Raw genomic sequence first — 19,550 nt, 5'->3', positions numbered from 1 at the left:
CAGCCGTGTCCAAAATTGGCAGTTTCTGCATGGTGAACACCTACAGATGAATGGCTCAATACTTTGAACAGTCTCCACACAATTAGATGTCAAGTGGCCTTTTTGCCTTAAAACTGGGCCTTAGGAAAAATGGTCATACAAGTTCAATTTCTTCCCAAGGCCAGAAAGAAGCCTAACCAAGGGAAGTAATTACCAGGAAAAGCAATGGGTTAGGCTTATCTACCTCCTCTACTGCTTTCCCTTCATAGATTTCCCCCCTCCTCCTTCACATTAGGTGGTAAATACAAAATACAAAAGCACCTGTTTTCCATGTAGGTTTGGCCTTAGTTATTATATTATTTCAGGCAAAACTGTACATGAAATGATATGCCCTACTATTTATCTATACTACACGCAGAAACACTCTTTGGTAAAGTACCTGTTTGTGGAGGTTGAGGCTGTCAATTTCGGAGAGAACCCACCCAACACTTCCATCTCCACCACACACTAGAATTCGGAATGTGTCGAATTTCTGGAATAAACGTAAACTGCACAACGGGGGAAAGATTAGCTATTTATAACATGTTTAACAATCTATAAACAGAACCTTTCATCCAGAAATCTGGATTAGATTTAGATGAAAGTGGAGTGAAAAGTGGTAGAAGGAATATTAATAATTTAAGATATGCAGATGACGCCACGTTACAGGCAGAAAATAGTGAAGACTTGAAATGACTACTGATGAAGGTTAGAGAAGAAAGTACCAAAGCAGGACTACAGCTGAACATCAAGAATACAAAAGTAACGACTACTGAGGAATTACACAATGTTAAGATTGACAATGAAGAAACTGAAATTGTTAAAAGATTTTCTATTCCTTGGCTCAATCATCAACCAAAAAGGAGACTGCAATCAATAGATTAGGAGACTGAGACTTGGAAAGGACTAGAAAGGATCTTTAGGGATAAGGAACTGCTGTTGGGAACCAAGATCAAGAAACTTCATATTCTCCATTATCATGTATGAATGTGAAAATTGGATAATGAAGAAAGTTGACAAGAAGAAAATTGATTAATTTGAAATGTGGTGCTGGAGGAGAGTTCTGTGGATACCAAGCACCACCTAAAAGAGAAAATAAAGTGAGTTCTAGATCAAATCAGGTCTGAATTCTCCCAAGAAGCTAAAATGACAAAACTGAGGCTATCGTACTATGATCATATCATCAGAAGACAAGATTCAATGGAAAAGACAACAATGCTAGGAAAATTTGAAGGCAGTAGGAAAAGAAGAAGACTCAACATGATGATTGACTCAAAGGAAGCCTCACCCATCAGTTTGCAAGATCTGAGCAAGAACATTTGGAGGTTATTAATTCATAGGGTCACAATATGGTGGAAGCAACTTGCCTGAACATAACACACACACTTTTAACATATTATTACAGAACATTATTTAGGAACTGAAATATCTTCTATGGGTTAAGTGGGCAGAAATAATGGTACTCCATTGGACTCCAAATTAATCTGAATATGTCAGTGCATGACAAAGTGCATAAATAAATAATTCTCTATGTGAGCAACAGAAAGGCAAGAATTTGCAATCTTTACAAACCCATATCAAAATCATCAAGCTATGTAAATGTATTTATTTATTTATAACCACCTTGCTGTAAAATGTTAATAGAAAACAAATCTTAAAAGTCATTCAAAGAGATATCAAAACATTAATTACACTCCAGCAACAAAATTTTGACTGCAAGGATGCAACCATCTCAAGTGAGGAAAGCAATCCTTAAACCTAATAGCCTCCAAACCTATTTATAAAAAGAGAAATCTTTATGTTTCCTAATCTTAGTGAGCGTGGTAGCATAATTTTTTTTTATGAAAGAAGTAAGGAAACATGAATACCTAAAAGTAATCAATATAGATACAAAACGGATACCTTACAACTACTTCAAGTATGTTTAGAGAACATCAGGAGAAGATTAGAGGCATATGTTAGGGGTTGCATACTGAACCAATCGCACACCACAAGCAGTCTGAATGAAACAGCAATATCATGGCAAATGAAATTTAACACTAGTGTCAAAGGATGCATGGTGGGGGAAAGTCCCCTAATTTGACATATATGATAATGAAACCTAAACCAACAGTGAATGACTAGGAATGATATCTTGGGATTATAAAGGACAGTTCAATATAACTGTGGGGACCAGAGTGAAAAATGCAAATTCTGTCTGAGATTATGAGAAAAAATTGAAAATAAAAGTCATGCTGCACATAACACTGGGGTTCAAGACTTGCGATCATCTATCCTTTGACCCTAAAAAGAAGCAGTGTATGTGAGGTGTAGCTTTGTGCGTGATGTGGAACTAGGCTATAGAGCTCAGGGAGGGCATATTTAATCACTTCCACCTTCTGCCATTCCTCTGACATTGGACTGACGTTCATGAGATCAAAGACCTTTTGTGTCTGTACTAGCATCCAGTGTCACTGGGGTTTTCTTCATGCTTTTCTTCTCCACTGAAGTACCTCACACATTCTCTTTCTCGCCTACAAACACCCACACTTACAATCACCTCTGTCCTTCAAGCACCAACATATTCTGTTCAGTCTGGCTGCTGAGGCTATTACCCAAGTATATACTGTATTGGAGAGTCAGATAAACAAAATAAACCTATCATAAAAATGTTGGCACATTGCCTTTGCAGCAGTCAAGGAACTGAACTGTTTTAAGATTAACAAAAGCTTTATTTTTAGAACTATAAAAACTGGATAGGAAAGTGGAGAGATAAGTTGCCTAGCTAGCTTGAGAGAGAGTAAAGCGTGGAGAATTCTAGAAAGACAACCTAAGTTTAGCATTCTGCAGACAGACAAGAAGAAAAGGTCATTAAGAAGTACTCCCTCTACATTCCTGCCTGTCTAGAGCTTGGGGTTTCCTGAAGGATCTCTCCTCTTTTTCTTTGTATATTAGACACTGCTATATTTCAACATGAAAATATGGTTATTATGTCTGACTTGTTACAGAGTTGCAATTGGTACCTTTAGGAAAAAAAATGAGCTGAAGAATTTATATACAGTTTCCAGATAACTTCAAATCAAGAGACCAGCTCTTACCCGAGGTGAGGTCCTCCATTCATGAGATCAAAGACCTGTGCAGGATTCAGCAGTTGTTTGAATCTTCGTAAGAATTTTACACCCTGGTTGTCTCCGCTTTTTGAGTTGACAAAGACCAGCAAAGGACTTGTGCAAGATGGAGGACAAGTGGCTTTCCAGAAACCTGTGTGGAAAACCAAGAACAGAGGATGATTAAACTGGTCTGGCACAGGATGACTAGCAAACTACAATACCACAGTTACTGTTCAGCAGGAAAACAGTATGTCCATATGCTGCCACCTTGTCCCATTTATTCCCAGGACATTTTAGCATTGACTTTCAAGATCTTTTAAAGATATATTTAAGATGAAATACATCAAGATTACAAAATATTTATATAGGGTTGGATCTAAAGATACCACTGCATGAGCAGAAGGGTTTTTGCTCACATAGGAGGGTGTGTGTCTGTGATTTCTGCAGATTTCCCACTCAAGCTACAGCCCCGTGGGCTGCATCTCATGCTGTTTACAAGAGTTCCCCAACCCTCAGGAACAGCTTTTCAGGTGGAGCAGGAGGCTGAAGAAGACAGAGAGAAGAGTGAAACATCTATTCTGCAAGAAGGACTCTGCTCATGGTCCTCTGAATCCAATGGATAGCTTTGAGAATGGATCTGCATATGCTCAGCTTTAGCAACTGTACCTGAATTTTATTAGAAGTTTACTGAAATGTCTACTATTTTATAAACTACAAAAAGAGAAATGTAAGTAAAAATTCTTGAGATTCATTACAATAAATGCATTATCTCTGAAAGAGAATTAGATTATGCCCTTAGATTATGCTCATAATTAGATTATGCCCTTGTCAGTCTTTCGATCTATGTTAATTAATTAATTAACTTCATTTATACCCTGCTTTTCTTCACAATGGGGAACCAAAGTGACTTGCATCATTCTTCTCTTCTCCATTTATCCGCACAACAACCCTGTGAGGTAAGTTGAGTGTGTGCAACTGGCCCAAGCAAGCTTCCATGACAGAATGGTGATTCTAAATTGGGTCTCCCAGATCCTAGTCCAACACTCTAACCACTACTCCACACAATCCATATGAATAAGAAAATAAAATATCCACATAAATGAGAATAAATGGAGCAAGAGGGCGGGGGGAAAGAGAGCAAGAAGAAAGTAGGAGGAGAAGGTAGTTGTTCTCCAGTATTCTTGCCTTATAAGAATAGCGGCTTTTTGTATTATACCAACACTATCAATGAAATAAGAGAACAAACAGTGCAGAAATCCAGACTGTGAAGCTAACACCAAGAAGCATTATCTGATACTCACCATCTGAATCAATGCTGTTGAGAGCAGTAGGGGGGATAACGGATACCTTACAAAGGCCAAGTGGGCACTTGGTTGGTAACAAGTCTCTACATGAGGTGTGTACCTGGAAGTTGGAACAATACAATTAACCCAGTTAAAGCTTTCTAAACCTTGTTTCAACTGGCAGAAAAGTTTTTTTCCATTTCCATTTGAAAGACCAAGAAACTAAAAGGCATAGGAAATAAATATGACCACAAAGTTATTCTAAGTATTTATTCCTAAAGAATTAAGGTCTAGAAAACCTAGAATATAATCTGTTCTACAAAATCTTATCATTACTATTTATTTTCTTGTAATGTTTGTTAGCAAGTGTTTAATAAGCCTGAGTCCCAAACACAGGATAAAAATGGTGGTTCTGTTTAACTCAATGGAGGTTTTATGGAATCAGTTCACTTGCATATATGGAAGATTGAAACTATGTAGCAAGGAAGATGGTAAGGGATAATCTTGTTAATTTGGGAACACAGATGAAAATAAAGGAATCAACAGGAGAGTATAGAATGAGTGAAATTAAATATTAAGAACTGCAGTTAAAACAATCTGCTTAGAAACACAGGGCATAGGGGGAAAAACAGGCCTTGTAGAACTTTCCTACAAGATTTTTTAAATTTCAGGAGAGGTCATCTAGGGGTATGGCATTTGGTAGTCATCAAAAGCTGATTAAAACAAGCTCTGTTTCTGCTTTTCATTAAATCCAGGTGATACAGAAGCATCTGAGAATAGCGATAGCCTGGATGAATACATTTAAATTCAACACAGCTAAGAACTGATCATGTTGGAGGTCTAAGCAAACTGCTTAGATTGGAAAATAATTACGCTGGAGGGAGTCAAGCTGTTCTGAAAAAGTTCGTACCCCAGGTATTAGCTTCAACTGATTCATCAGTTGTCTCTGCTACCAAAAGGCATCATTATCGGTTTGGTGAACTTCAGATTAGTTTACTTTAATATAAGCTACATGAGGCTTCCCTTGAAGATGGTCCAGAAACAGCTTCAGCAGACAAAGAATGCTGCCACCGTAGTGTTAACAGGATTAGCATACTTACATGTCACCTGTTTTGATACCTGCACTGGTTGCTGATTTTGACCTATAAAGCTTGGACTCTGATGGTTTCAGTTAGCATTTCCTACCATATGAATTCCACCCCACACTCCGATTTACCATCTTTCATCATATGTAGAGGTTGGGTTGAGCGCCATAAGATGCAGGGCCTTTGCTGCTCTTGTGACTCTGGAATTATTTTGCATGGGAACTCATATGTTCCTCCTCCCCTATGATCTTTCTGAAGGCAAGTTAAAACTTTTTTGTTTTGCAGCTCTTTGAGTTAATTATTTCTTCTGCTCAGCTGTTTCTAGTTTGTGGTTGGCTTTAGCTCTTATTTGTATTGCTGATTTTAACATTTTTGGATATATTATGATTTAAATGTTTTTATTAAATTGTTTTGTATGGTAATTCAAAATTAAATTGAAAGCAGTATAAACATAATTAATTTAATTAATTATAACCAGTTATTATAGTTCATGTCACATTCTTTCCTTTAAATAATGCTGTGGACAACTCAAAAACATTAATTTTAGAAAGAGAATTGTTTATCTTGATAGCTGCAGCTTATTTGCTTTTTTGCTTGCTTCTGTCTCCTGCAAGACACACACGTATGCAAACCAGCAGAGGAATTCATTATCTTTAGTATTTTCTATTAAAAACCAGTGAGGCATTCAATGTAATTCAATTTTATTGTACCAGACTATCAAGCCAGGTTTTTAAATAACTGATTTCCAGGTGAAAGAGGAACTTCCACTTAGGTCTCAAATTCTACATCTGAAAAGACCCAGTTCACATTTATTATTTATTATTTACTGTTGCCTTTCTTTTGATGCAAGAGATCAGTAAGTTATCATTTAGTTTCCTGGTAATCTGATTCCATTTATTCAACACAGTGAAATTTTCTTGGCAGGATGCCACATGGGACATTTCCTCCCACTGCAGGATCAGTGGATAGTACTCTGCAATCCTGAGAGGATACTATAGCTGGTTACACACTGTATCTGCCCTCTTTTCCATATCACTTAGTTTAGAAATTGATCAAAGCAGCCTAAAAACATTTAAAATATTTTATAAAGACGCCATTGGTTAGACGAAAACCAAGACAAGAATTGTTTTGCACGAATGGATCTACAACTTTCCCTCCCTTTAAATGGGTGGCATTAGCGGAAGGTATAAGTGCAACACAACGAAGGAGAGTAAAAGTGTACAGAAGCCTAACAGAAGTGCTTAACTCACCATAGCTTTGCACCAGAGGCAACGCCAGTCTTGCAAGCGTAGAACACTGCCACAAGTTTTATCACACACTGTGCACTTGGCACTTACAGGAAGGTTTCCTTCAAGCCACTGGTGTGGCATTGAAATCTGCAACAAAAATCAACCAAAGGACAAATCTCTTTCTTTATAGTATTATTCTGAGAAACAATAAAACATGAACAAATGTAATTAGCAAAAGCATCATCTAAGAGAAACTTACAACACAACCAGCTTCTTTTATATCACCATCATGGGCAGAAAAGGGAAAGTGTGCTGTCAAATCACAACTAACTCATGGGATTTTCAAGGCAACAGATGAGCAGAGGTGGTTTGCTATTGTCGTCTTCTATGTAACAATCCCAGTGCCAAACCTACTTATCTTTTCCAAGCTCTGTAGAGATTAGGCAAGTCTGAACTATTAAGGCTGCTATTCATGGGGAATGTATTGTTCATAGCTGAATAACTATCTGCTCTTGAGAACGCAAAAATCCTGTTGGACGAGACTGAGAGTCCTTTTAATCCAGCACCTTAACAACAGCTAACCATATTTTTCCTTGCATTTTAAAGAAATTTGTCTCTCCTGGTTTTCCCTTTCAACTTCCTTTTAACAAATCCCCTCATTTTTTAGTAATTTTATTGTTAGCTATGAAATGTGACCACGTTGGATTTTCTAAACAAGTTTCCATTTACATATAGACATTGTTTACTATAGACATTACTCCTGCACCAGATCCTGGGGAATACTGAGCAGTAAGTCAAGAGTCACTGTCCCTCAGGTTAGCTCAATGACTATTCTAGGGGGAAATCATTTAACATGTCTAGCACTGTTTTTTGGTCACAGCCCAAACATACATTTCTCTAGACAATAGAGAACTCTCATTATTACATTATCCTTTGGGTGCCTCTTTGATTTTTCTCCATCTCAAGACTGCCACTTCAATATAACAATATGATCCTTGTGCTAAATCACTCTTGGGCCTCGTATTTCTACTTTCTGCAATTCTGTGAAGGAGTTCTTCCTCTTAACCTTTCCAGCTTACTGATCTCAATTACCTCTGATTTACAAAACAGACATATATATTCAATATAACCTTCCTTGTTGTATATGATTGTTGCCAAGGTCTTTCCTATCTCCACTCCAAGGACTTGAAACACTTGCACCAACCTCCCTGAGGGATAAGCTATTCTGAACTAAATGCTGCCCAGCAATTCTTGGCTCTCCTCCAGACATCAGAATATTTGCCAGTCCCAGAGGATACAGTCCCATTTACCATCTTCTAAGCTGTGCAAAAAAATTCCAAGTAAGCATAGATGTTGCTCTCTAAAATCACAGAGCTAAAGGCATATATATAACACTTCATACAGTTCCTGATATCCTTTCCAACATGAGAAATGGTCTGACACGTACCCCATCTTCATCCTCAATTATATCCTTTCCAATAGATGCTAGAGTTGTCCATTTGCAGTTATTGGTTGCCCGTACAGCACATCGCTTGTGGGCTTTAAATTTGCACACTAGTGAAGAGGGGAGGGGGGAAAAGAAAGAGCATTGATGAGGATGAGACATGAGGAGTTTCTGCAAAATAGCTTCTTATTTAAGCCTAAATGAAACTTCAGAACTAAAAAAATATTACAGGTTTGCTCCAGATTTAGCATTATGAAACAATCTAATTTAAAGACATTGTTTGTTAAAGGACATCTTAATCCTATTATTAATACGAAATAATGATGGTTCTTCAGATTTTTAAAATATCGCTGTCATTCACAGTAAACATTATATACATGTAAGCTTAAACTATTGTTTTTTGAACCAGGCAAATTTTACCCCCTCCCCAAACATTCTAAAGGCAATAACAATGGTGATGAATTACATGGTGGGGGCTCAAAGTCCTTCCACACATATCAAGTCCTATTTCTAAAACTGTCCAACTATTTTTTTTAATTAAGTATATGCTCTTCTTTTTCTCCCACCCACTAAGGACCTTCATGCATATTTATATGATCCCCAACTCTCACAAGTTAACAGTTTAGAAGCAAAATAAATATAGACTGAAACACTTAAGAATTCATTTTACAACTACTAATATACCATTTTTCTCAACTTGGCTTTGGTAAACATGATGATTTTATGCAACAGGAAAAAGTCAATAAAGTTACTGCACTCACCAGATTCTAGGATATGACAGATCACATTTTAGGTTTATACCAATCTTAAATGACTGTTGACTGAAGATTAAGGGGGGAGGTATGACTCAGTGGAAGCATGTTTTGCATGCAGAAGATTTCAGCCTCGATCCCAACATCTCTAGTTAAAGAGATCACACCATAGGTGATGTGAAAGACCTCTGCCTGAGAGCTGCTGCCAATCAGAGTGGCCAATACTGACCTGAGAGACCAATGTTCTGACTCTGTATGATGTGTTTTTTGAGCATGGGTTTGACTGATAGCTTCTAGAAAATCTAACCGCTACTATGTTCCAAGCAGAAAACAAAGGGTTTTAAAAAACATCTTCTTGTGTGTAATTTTTTTTTTTACCTTCACAGGAGAGTCCATGAGATGTAACCCCAGATAATGCCTCCCGACACACATTGCAGTATGTTGGCCGAGCATGTGAACAGGCGTACCAGTTATGCATCCCTGAGAAATGGTCCATACTGTACTGGGTAGACTGAAAATGAATTCATGACAGAAAAACTAAGAAGAAATTCTTGTGGGACACTAGAATAATGAACACCACAAATACAAAATAAAGAAGAAACATTTATCTTGATGAGAATGTATACCTATATGTTCTCTAGAACACAGAAGAGCAGGGCAAATAGGGCAAAAATAGATCACAAATTAAAACGTACAGCAAGAAGTGAAATGATAGCCTCAGTCCTACAATGCCATTTTTGCATAGAGCTTGAGTACAACCTAGGGTTGCCAGTCCCCCAGAGCCCAAATCGGGCGACTGGGGCTTTGAGGAAGGGCGTCATTCTTAACGTGACAAGGAAGTGCTCCACAGCACACTGGAGTGTGCTATGGGGCTCTTGGGCTTGTTTTCTGTGCCTTTCCCCCACTGGCCAGGTAAATGGTGGCGGCGGGCAGAGGCTATGAGAGGGTGATCACATGATTGTACCAGGGAAATGGGATCCCTAGTATAACCTGTGTGCATTAAGTGATCTGGTGATTAGCAGGTTTGCCAGTTGCAAACAAAAGGAATGATGAGACATCTCAAGCACCAAGGTTTTTATTTAATCAGATTGGGAACAGATCAAAAGGCCATTACCTGCCTGACCCCTACTTAAGACAGAACCATCTGTTTTCCTGCACAGATCCTTAGCAATGTCTGTAGTGTACAGTTAAGTCCTTGTAATATACGCTCTTCAAAGCTACAGGAAAGTAAAAGTTTCAGGAAGGAAGCCATGTTGTTCTGCACGAGAACAGCAGCATCTGAATACAGAGGCACCTTGGAGACCAACAAGATTTTCAGGGTATGAGCTTTCTAGAGTCAAAGAGCTTTCTTCAGATACAAGGAGGACTGGAGATCCCTAAGCCTTTATATCCAAGTCAAGAGATGGGACGGGTGAAGCAAAGAAAGGAGTCAGGATGTAATGGCAGAATGTTACAATGTAGCTTGATCAGAGCAGAAGTTAGCATCAGTAGCGCAATAAGAATCCTATGAGATACAGTTTTGTGTAGTGGTTAAGAGCGCAAGACTCTAATCTGGAGAACCGAGTTTGATTCCCCACTCCTCCACCTGAAGCCAGCTGGGTGACCTTGGGTCAGTCACAGCTTTTAGGACAAGCTATCTCAGCCCCACCCACCTCACAGGATGATTGTTGTTATGGAGATAATGATAACATACTTTGTAAACCGCTCTGAGTGGGTGTTAAGTCATCCTGAAGGGCAGTATATAAATCGGATGTTGTTGTTCTTGTTATTATTATTATTATGTCTCTATTCAGCAGGGGGGGGGAGAAGCAGGGAGTTCCATTGCTTTGAACTTGTGACTGAACTCAGGTTCAGCAATCTCATGTTGCAATCTGCCCTTGAAGTTTCTTTGTTTGAGGACACACATTTTTAAGTCAGCAAGAGAAATAATAATTGCTTATCGTAACAACAAACAAGCATATTTCTAGTCATCTGCTGCTTGCTCATGATTTCTATAAGGCAACCCAATAGTTAACAATTGTAGGTAAATCAAGATGTCAAAACAGAGAATCTCCCGTGTGGTAATGATGTCTCCACAATTATTTTGAATAAGGGATATATTAATTAGGTATTGCTTCACAAATTTATTTATATAGAATAAGGGATGTAATGAACAATTTATATATTCTTTTGTTTCTCTTAACACAACCAAGTACTACACCATATATTGCAACCTCCCTCGACCTCAATTATACAGGCATCCTATGCGTTCTGAAAACAATTCATTAAAGTGTCCCGTGCTCAAAGTGCTTTATTTGTCGTTATTAAAGTGCAATTGCTTTATGGCATCCTATGACACTATTTCTCATATAGAACTCAATTCGCCTTGCATACAGGTACAATACAGGTACAGTACAATGGTAATTCCAGACACTGTGAATGTCACAGATCTCGAGAAGACCTATAAACATAGGTGCACGTAGTTGGTTCTGTGACTGCGTTCTCTAACGGACGGTCCAGATCCTCGTAAGGTCCATTTCCAAGCTTCTTTTTCAAAGAGCACAGATGTCAAAGATTCATCATAGTTATCCTTCCATATCCCTCTCCGATTTGTCAATTACTTCCACAAATGGAGAGAACTACGTGCACCTATGTTTATAGGTCTTCTCGAGATCTGTGACATTCACAGTGTCTGGAATTACCATTGTACTGTACCTGTATTGTACCTGTATGCAAGGCGAATTGAGTTCTATATGACAAATAGTGTCATAGGATGCCATAAAGCAATTGCACTTTAATAACGACAATTATAGCACTTTGAGCACGGGACACTTTAATGAATTGTTTTCAGAACGCATAGGATGCCTGTATAATTGAGGTTGAGGGAGGTTGCAATATATGGTGTAGTACTTGGTTGTGTTAAGAGAAACAAAAGAATATATAAATTGTTCATTACATCCCTTATTCTATATAAATAAATTTGTGAAGCAATACCTAATTAATATATCCCTTATTCAAAATAATTGTGGAGACATCATTACCACACGGGAGATTCTCTGTTTTGACATTTATATTACCGTGTTGCTCTAATTTCGTTGGATATGGTAAATCAAGATGGGCAGCCTTATTAGTCTGCCTGTAGCAGCAGAAAAGAGCAAGAGTCCAGTAATACCTATAAGACTAACAAAATTTGTGGTAGAGTACAAGGTTTTATGAGTCACAGCTCACTTCTTCAGATACTTCAGAAGAAGTGAGCTGTGAGACTCACTCCTTACCCTTACAACCACTTGATCAGTGGTTTCTGTAATATTGTTTACAAATATTTCTATGCTGTCTCATAGCACACAGCTCTCGAAGCATTCTACAATAGTTGCAAGCAGTAAAACCAGCGTAGCAGAAAAGCAGGACTAAACGCATAAAAATACTGTAATGATTAAACATCTAGCAACGGGGTTTAATAGGAATAAAAACAGAAAAAAAGTTTGTTCATTTGGCATGCTATCTCCTTATCATAACTATACTAATCACAGCCCTGCTTGAATATTTGTACTCTTGCAAAATCAAAGATAAATACTTTGTGTAATTCGATTACAGGAAACTACAAATTTCATTCCCACTATTAGGTGACTCATGGCGACAAGGTCGTAAGACCTCTGCTCTTCAAAAAAATTACTTTACATGGAAACAACAGACTGTTGTATTTTAAAGGAAGAAATATAAATACATAAACACACGAGGAGACAACCTGTGAGGACTTGTGGAGGGCATCTCTTTTCCCTCTGTATCCCCTTCCCCACAATTTCCTCTTTCCTTTTCCTGGCAGTCCCCATATCCTCACCCCTTTTCCTGCTTCCTTGTCTTCTTCCAGCCCACCAGCCAACCTATCTTTATCTACCTTCCTGTCTTCAGCTTACCCTCCTTTCATCCCACTGGCAGCATCTCCCTGGGAAAATATTGGCCAAGTTGCATGGTGGCCACTGCGCCCAGCCAACTGATGTGGGTAGTGTGTATCCAGGGGTTGGTACCAGGCCTGTCTTCAGTAAGTCCTCCTCCATCGGACTCAGTAATATTGTTGTGCTTGCCTAGCAGCCTCCAAAATGTTGACTGATAATTCAGTGGGCATTAAAGTTACAGAAGTTGTTTCTATTATTTGTGGGGGAGGGGTTAATCTCCAATTAAAAAAAAAATCAGTTTTTTCTGCAAACATGAGACTGCCTTGAGGTTTGTAGAGAAATCCTCCCATCTGTCTCTGTCTCTATTTTGCTGATCTATTAATCCACACTCTGGCCTCAATCAGAATTGTATATACACATGTGTGCAAGAAGTGATCTGTGAAGCTCATGGAGGCGAATTTCACTTGCATGCCTCCTCACCACTGCCAGGGGGCAATTTGCCAGCTTCTAGTGGGCAAATCTCTGCCAAAACACCCCCATTCCCCATATCGTGCCCCCCCCATTCTCCAAAGGGTTCCAGACATGCACCAAGAAACCCTACCCACTGCTCTGCCTGCCTGCTGATTGTCCTCCTCTCTGCCACTATGTCTACCCAGCCACATGGCCCCTTCCACCATTCTACCTATGTGCTCAGCTGTCTGGGACAAACTACAGTTGGGACAACAGTTGCTGCAGCATCAATTCTTAACAGGTGGAGGAGGACAGAAGCCCCACTCTTCTTTGCTTACCCACATGCCTCCAGCGCCACCTGCTACCTCAGCTGGGGGATGAGGCGAAAGTAGTGGGTTGCTCTCTATCTGCATCTAGCTCCTCCCCTCTGCCTGCCCACAGCAGTGGTCAGGAGACCGCTGTCTGTGCAAGTACAAGCAACTGCTCTCTGTTTTTGGGTTTTTTTACCCCCTCCTCTTTAAAGTTTGGGATTTTTCTGCAAACCTGGAGGGTGCACCCAAGTTTGGACAGTAATCTCTCTTCTTTCAATATGCCCCTATGGATTTCAGAATCTGCAGTTGGGGCCATGTTGACTATCAGAAAATACATAAGTATATAAAATATGCTTCTAGATTACTTCAAAATGTTCCCGGTTCTGTACAGTTTTCAGTGCTGCAATCCAGTCTTCCATTTCTTTTCGGTTGTCAGCACATAGGATAAGCTTCCGACATGGAGTAATAACCTGTAAGGTAAGAAAATCATATAATAAGTCCTGGAGATAAAAGTAGAATTTAACCCCAAATGTTTTAACATCATACAGCCACCTCTGTCATATTGTGACTTAAGCTTGTGTAGGCATCAGACTACTTCATCAGAAGCAAGACAAGAACCAAAGTTTGCTTTGAGTAATAGTATTTACCACATGAAAAGTAAGGAAACGATGAGCCTTTCCAGATGATTAAACAATAAAAACGTTTCTCGTAGCACTTTAGAAGCACTAACCCAAATCCACCACCAGAGGTATGACATCCCCCTCACTCGACCCCTGCCTTGCAGCAATGGATATATAATTTTCCTGCTGCTTATTTCTCCTTTGAAAAATGAAGAGATGTCTGTTCCTAGAGAATGGGAATCTACGTGGGGTACAGTTTGTTGTAGCAGCACTCATGTGCCAGACATGTGACCCATAACACTGTTATCTGAGAGCCAAACTACAAATTATTTGAATATTAGACGCTCTGACACTCAATTATATTTTTATATTAGGTGTAATTGCCCCACTACAGCACGGGATATCCAAGTGTGAACAAAAGTTTCCACAGTTGATGTAGGTGCCATCACGCATCTTCAAGTCCACTGCAATGATCATCTAGCTTGCAATGAACTTTTTACTTGTTCTAAATATACCCAGCAGTAATGCCACTAAATGACCTTTTGTTCTCACATAATGGGACAGGATTAAAAACAAGGGTCTGATTAGATAAGTGTCAAAGTCTCTTAATAGCCAAACAAAATGACACAAAAATACCTCAATAAACCCATTAAATAAATCTTGTGTACTTTCTCAGGGCTTTAGAGTTGGCAGCTCTCCTACCTCAGATTTATTTCATCTTTTTAAAGAAAAGTTTCTTTCTTAATAATAGGGAAATGTCAAATGCTATACAGAAGGTTTACACATTTTCTCAGAAGTCTTGTAGATTTTGAACCTCAAATATGATTACTATGCTGGAAACGTTAAACTTTTGATGTATAGCTTTAAGCTTATGTTAGTTTAGAACACAGACTATACAGTCACTGCAGATTTGTGAAATAAACTGTCCAGTATGGTTTAAGAATTCACTGGTTCAGAATTTACTGAAAAACATTACTTTTCTTGCCCACCCCCCGCCTTCTTGAGATGATGGGAAAGGCTTGAAATCAGCTGAAATACTAAGATACCTTTCACACTTTTAGCCAAAACAATATCTTATAAACAAAGAAAAACTCACCATTATTTTCTGTAGACCAACTAAGATAGTGTTATACCATCATGAAATTAACAGATGAACCAGATTTGCAAAACCAAAAATGAACAGCTTTAATTAAGACCAAATAATATCCACAACACAATGCAAGACATAAAGAACTCTCTTTAAAGGCTGATTCCACACACGTTGGATAATGCACTTTATCAATCGTTTGAGGTGGATTTTTTGTTCCGCACACACAAAAAATCCATTCCAAATGATCTATAAAGAGGATTAGAAGTGCATTATCCAACATGTGCAGAATCACTCTTTGAGTTCTTTTTTAAGAGAGATGTTCTGATTGAGGGTGCTAAATCCTCATTTTGCAGATTATTCCAAACTTATAGTGGTATTTAGATCTCAAATTTTATGGTCATACTAGGAGAAACAATACCAACCTAGGGGAACAAACCAAAACAAGCCTATCAGAAGAACTCCCATGTTATTCAATGGGGCTTACTCCTAAGAAAAAGGACTGCAACCTAGAATACTGATCAAGACTCTCTAGACTCTCATAGGGGGCAGAATAAAAGAATAAAAGAAAAAGTCCCACTCCCTAAATTAACCACTACAGAATTTTGGAAAAGAGCAAGTCCCGGTAGCACCTATAAGACTAACAAAATCAATGGTAAGGTATGAGCTTTCGTGAGCCACAGCTCACTTCTTCAGAATACTACAGTATATTTTATAGTAAGCAGTACTTAGGCTGTTGATGAGATATGTGGTCCCGAGGTCAGCCACTAAAACTGTAGCAATATTTTTCTTTACAGTTTTAAAACAACAGTTCATGTCTTCATTTTTATAACTTTATAGCTTTCCTAAATAAAATAAATAACTGTTGGTTTATCTGAAATTTACGATAATTTTAGGCTGCTAAATGTTTTCTGATGTAAATAGGTTTTTAAAGGTTTGTTAATGCTAATTATTTTGTTTTTATGATCATATTGTATTTTACTTCGTGAGCTGCCTCAAGCCAGTCTCTGGAGAGGTGGCATATACATTAACGAAAAAGGAGAAAGTTTCTCTTCAATTTTAAACATATAGAATTAATCTGACAATCAAGAAGACAGAAGTTACTAAAAACTGGAGAGAATAAAGACATTGGGAAATGGAAACTAGAGCCTACTAGAAGAAGCCAGTGGTTTGGGGCAGTGGTTTAGGGGTGCCACTAAACAATAACATACATATTTGATTAGGCCTCCACCAATTAGGAAAAAAAGAGTTGTGCCACACTCAGAAAAGAAGAATGAATAGGGTGCATGCTGTGCATATGCTCAGAGGCAGAAATAAATACCAAGTGCAGCCTTTGAATTAGGGTTACCAGGTCTCCTTAGACTCCTGGAGCGAGGCAGGGAACCTAGCACTTACCATTTTGCTGGGCCCCTGATTCGCCTTGTGTGCACCGGTGCAATGATGTCACTTCTGGGAAGTAGCAAAGAGTCCAGTAGCACCTTTAAGACTAACCAACTTTATTGTTAGTCAGATGCATGATTTTCATCACTGCTATTGGACTCTTTGTTATTTTGCTACTGCAGACTAATACAGCTAAGTCCTCCGGATCCATGACTTCTGGGAAGTGATGTCATCGTGAGTGGGCACTTTTCAGTGGGCCAATTTTGGCCTCAAACAGCCCAAACAGGTCTGCTTGGGGCCCAAATCGGTCTGCTGCAAAGCACAGGAGTCCTCTCGAGGCAGCACGATGATGTCACTCCCAGGAGTACCACTGTCGCGCCATCCCGGGAGCATGCCCAGGAGGACTATTCTCATACCTTCCTCTCCTACTGGCCAGGTAAATGGCCGCAGAGGGTGAAACCAGGGGATCCCCTGCCCCCAACAGGGGAATGGGATCCCCTACTTTGAATCCATGGTAGAAAACTGAGACCAAGCTCACTTTATCATTATATATCATCACTCCCAGATACAAGTAATATACACACACACAAAACTTTCTCACATCTATACAACATGACAGAAGAAAACAGAAGAGAGGCAAACTTGCAGTCTCATTTACACACACAAACGTGTGACAGCCAAGCAGAGCATGAGGAAAAAGAAGACAGACTCTTTTGGTTGCCTATTGTTTCCTAATATTGAAGAGTTGTTAACACTTCTCGACAGAATTCTCCTTGTATTAACATAAATTTCAGAGTTAGGTTAGCTGTAGAAAAACAAAGATAGTTTATTTTACTTCAGACTAGATATCCTGCTCCTGTGAACAGGCACAGGCATACTAGATAATGACACTAACAGCTTTCTTTAGTTCAAAATGTTAAGTGAAGCCCTTTGTTTCAGTCTTTGTATTTTGAACCAATTACTTACATTAAATTTCCTCTACAAGAAATTTAACATATATCTCTGCTTCTTCTTAGTGTATAAGGCATTCTTACCCACTGCTGTTTCCAGGTCTTTCCCAACATCTCGCAGTTTCCCTGAAAACTCTCAGAAACAAAACAATGGTTTTGGCCAAACACAAAGTGAAATGTCCTTTGTCAGAGTGGATGTTGCACTGACCATGACAGACAGTAAAATAACTTCTAGAAACATTGGGATTTAGATTATCTTAAAATTTAAAAAAACATACCAAGAAATAGAGGTGGTCTAGATGAATCTGCTAAATATAGCTGTCCTGGGGCAGCATACTTCTGAAAGAAGCCAACTTTGGAGTGTGATAGGGACTGATAACTATAGCTGTTTCCTCTTTACTCACATCCTGCCTGAATACAACCCTATGTACAATTTGTCAACCCTGAGGTCCCCAAGAGACTGTCAACTATTTAAAAACAGCCAGAAATGTAGGAAAGGTATTTATTTTATTAAAACAAAGCCAAAAAGTTCTGCACATAAACCCCATTGATCTTAATGGGGCTTAAGAGCCTGTTACAAAGAAATTGTATATACATTTTCATGTGCTTTATTTTTTAAATTTATATTTTATTCAATAATTTTCAATTTTACAGTAAACAAATAAACAAACATTAAATAGGTTTAAAATGTTTGAATATGTAACTCTTGTCTCATTAACATTAATATAGCAATGTCGATGAAGTAGTATACAATATTTATAAACTATTTACAGATGTACAACTATACAGTATTAAAAAAAATTCAAACATATGGCAGCATTTGATAGTATTCCATTCTTGGGAATGTTTGGTTTGTGGGTTCATTATTAGTTAGGCATTTCAAGACGCCCACCAGGTCAACTTAAATACTGTTTTAATTTTGCTTTAAGGTGCGTTTCTTATAGCACCAATGTATCAGGGTGTTGCTTTACAATCATTGTTGAAATTCTTTTGTTCTTAATTTACTTGTTCAGTCCCCTACAATTGAGTGACAAAACTTTAAGAGACATACCAAAAAAAGTAAAAAGTTGCTAACTTCTATATCCATATTATTGCTGCTGCTGTAATTGTATATTGAGGTGACTTTATCTTAAAAGGATTATTTTTTGTTAAGTATTCAGCTGCCCTAGTCAAATAACATGGCTTTCTTCCCATAAGTGGACTAGCCTTACTTTCCATCCAGTCTGTCGACAGTTTGCCAGGTAAATATTAGCTGTAAGGAAATTTAGTTAAAGAGAACAAGAAGTTGAGCTAGAAATAGAAGTAAAAATAGAAGTAACAACATAAACCAAGCATTATATTCAGGTTATCTTTCAAACTCTCCCTCAAACAGGGGACCCACCAGAGTATAAACTCCTTAAAATAAAATAAGATTGAGTGAAATAAAATTTAACAGGCTATAGAGCCAAGCATAACAGGATTGCCCTTACTTGTAACCATTGTTCATCGAGTTTTTCTGTGCAGGCACACATGGGACTGTGCACATGCAGGCTTGCCGACTGGAGTTTTTATCGCTTCCATAAAGCTCCACTTGGAGGCCACTTCTCCCAGTCACGTCTCAGCCCATTTTCCCGCTTAAACAGTCATGTGGGAGGAGCAATCCCTTCCCCATAGTTCTCCTGAGCCATCATGATCTCATACTGGACCATGCCAGAGAGTTCACAGCGAAGCAGGAGGGAGGGATGTGTGCCTGCACAAAAGAACTCGATGAACAATGGTTACAAGTAAGTGCAACCCTGTTTTCATCTTCGTACTTCTGTGCAGTCCCACATAGGATATTACCAAGCTACACACAAACAAGGAGGTGGGGTGAATTTCTCCAAATCATGATTTACTAACATTACACTTAATCATAATATATAATAAACTTTGTATTAAAAATAGTTTACAAATGTACAGGCAAACGGGAGATATGCCGTTAAAGATATAAGGACTTGCAAT

General features: G+C 38.5%; 1 protein-coding gene across 1 annotated transcript in view; it reads right to left on the bottom strand.

Annotated features, from left to right (window-relative positions):
- DGKD (diacylglycerol kinase delta) overlaps window positions 1–19,550 on the bottom strand; it is a 96,899-nt gene that overhangs the window by 26,710 nt on the left and 50,639 nt on the right. The window contains exons 4-10 of the mRNA XM_054982516.1: window positions 13,899–14,003; window positions 9,279–9,411; window positions 8,152–8,258; window positions 6,726–6,851; window positions 4,409–4,511; window positions 3,096–3,258; window positions 419–527 (exon numbers count right to left, since the gene is read on the bottom strand). Of these exons, the coding sequence (XP_054838491.1) occupies window positions 419–527; window positions 3,096–3,258; window positions 4,409–4,511; window positions 6,726–6,851; window positions 8,152–8,258; window positions 9,279–9,411; window positions 13,899–14,003 (846 nt within the window). The remainder of the gene's footprint in view (window positions 1–418; window positions 528–3,095; window positions 3,259–4,408; window positions 4,512–6,725; window positions 6,852–8,151; window positions 8,259–9,278; window positions 9,412–13,898; window positions 14,004–19,550) is intronic.

Source organism: Eublepharis macularius, chromosome 6, assembly GCF_028583425.1.
Source record: "Eublepharis macularius isolate TG4126 chromosome 6, MPM_Emac_v1.0, whole genome shotgun sequence".
NCBI lineage: Eukaryota > Metazoa > Chordata > Lepidosauria > Squamata > Eublepharidae > Eublepharis > Eublepharis macularius.
Note: the sequence above shows the minus strand (reverse complement) of the source record. Positions and strands in the feature narration are given on the sequence as shown.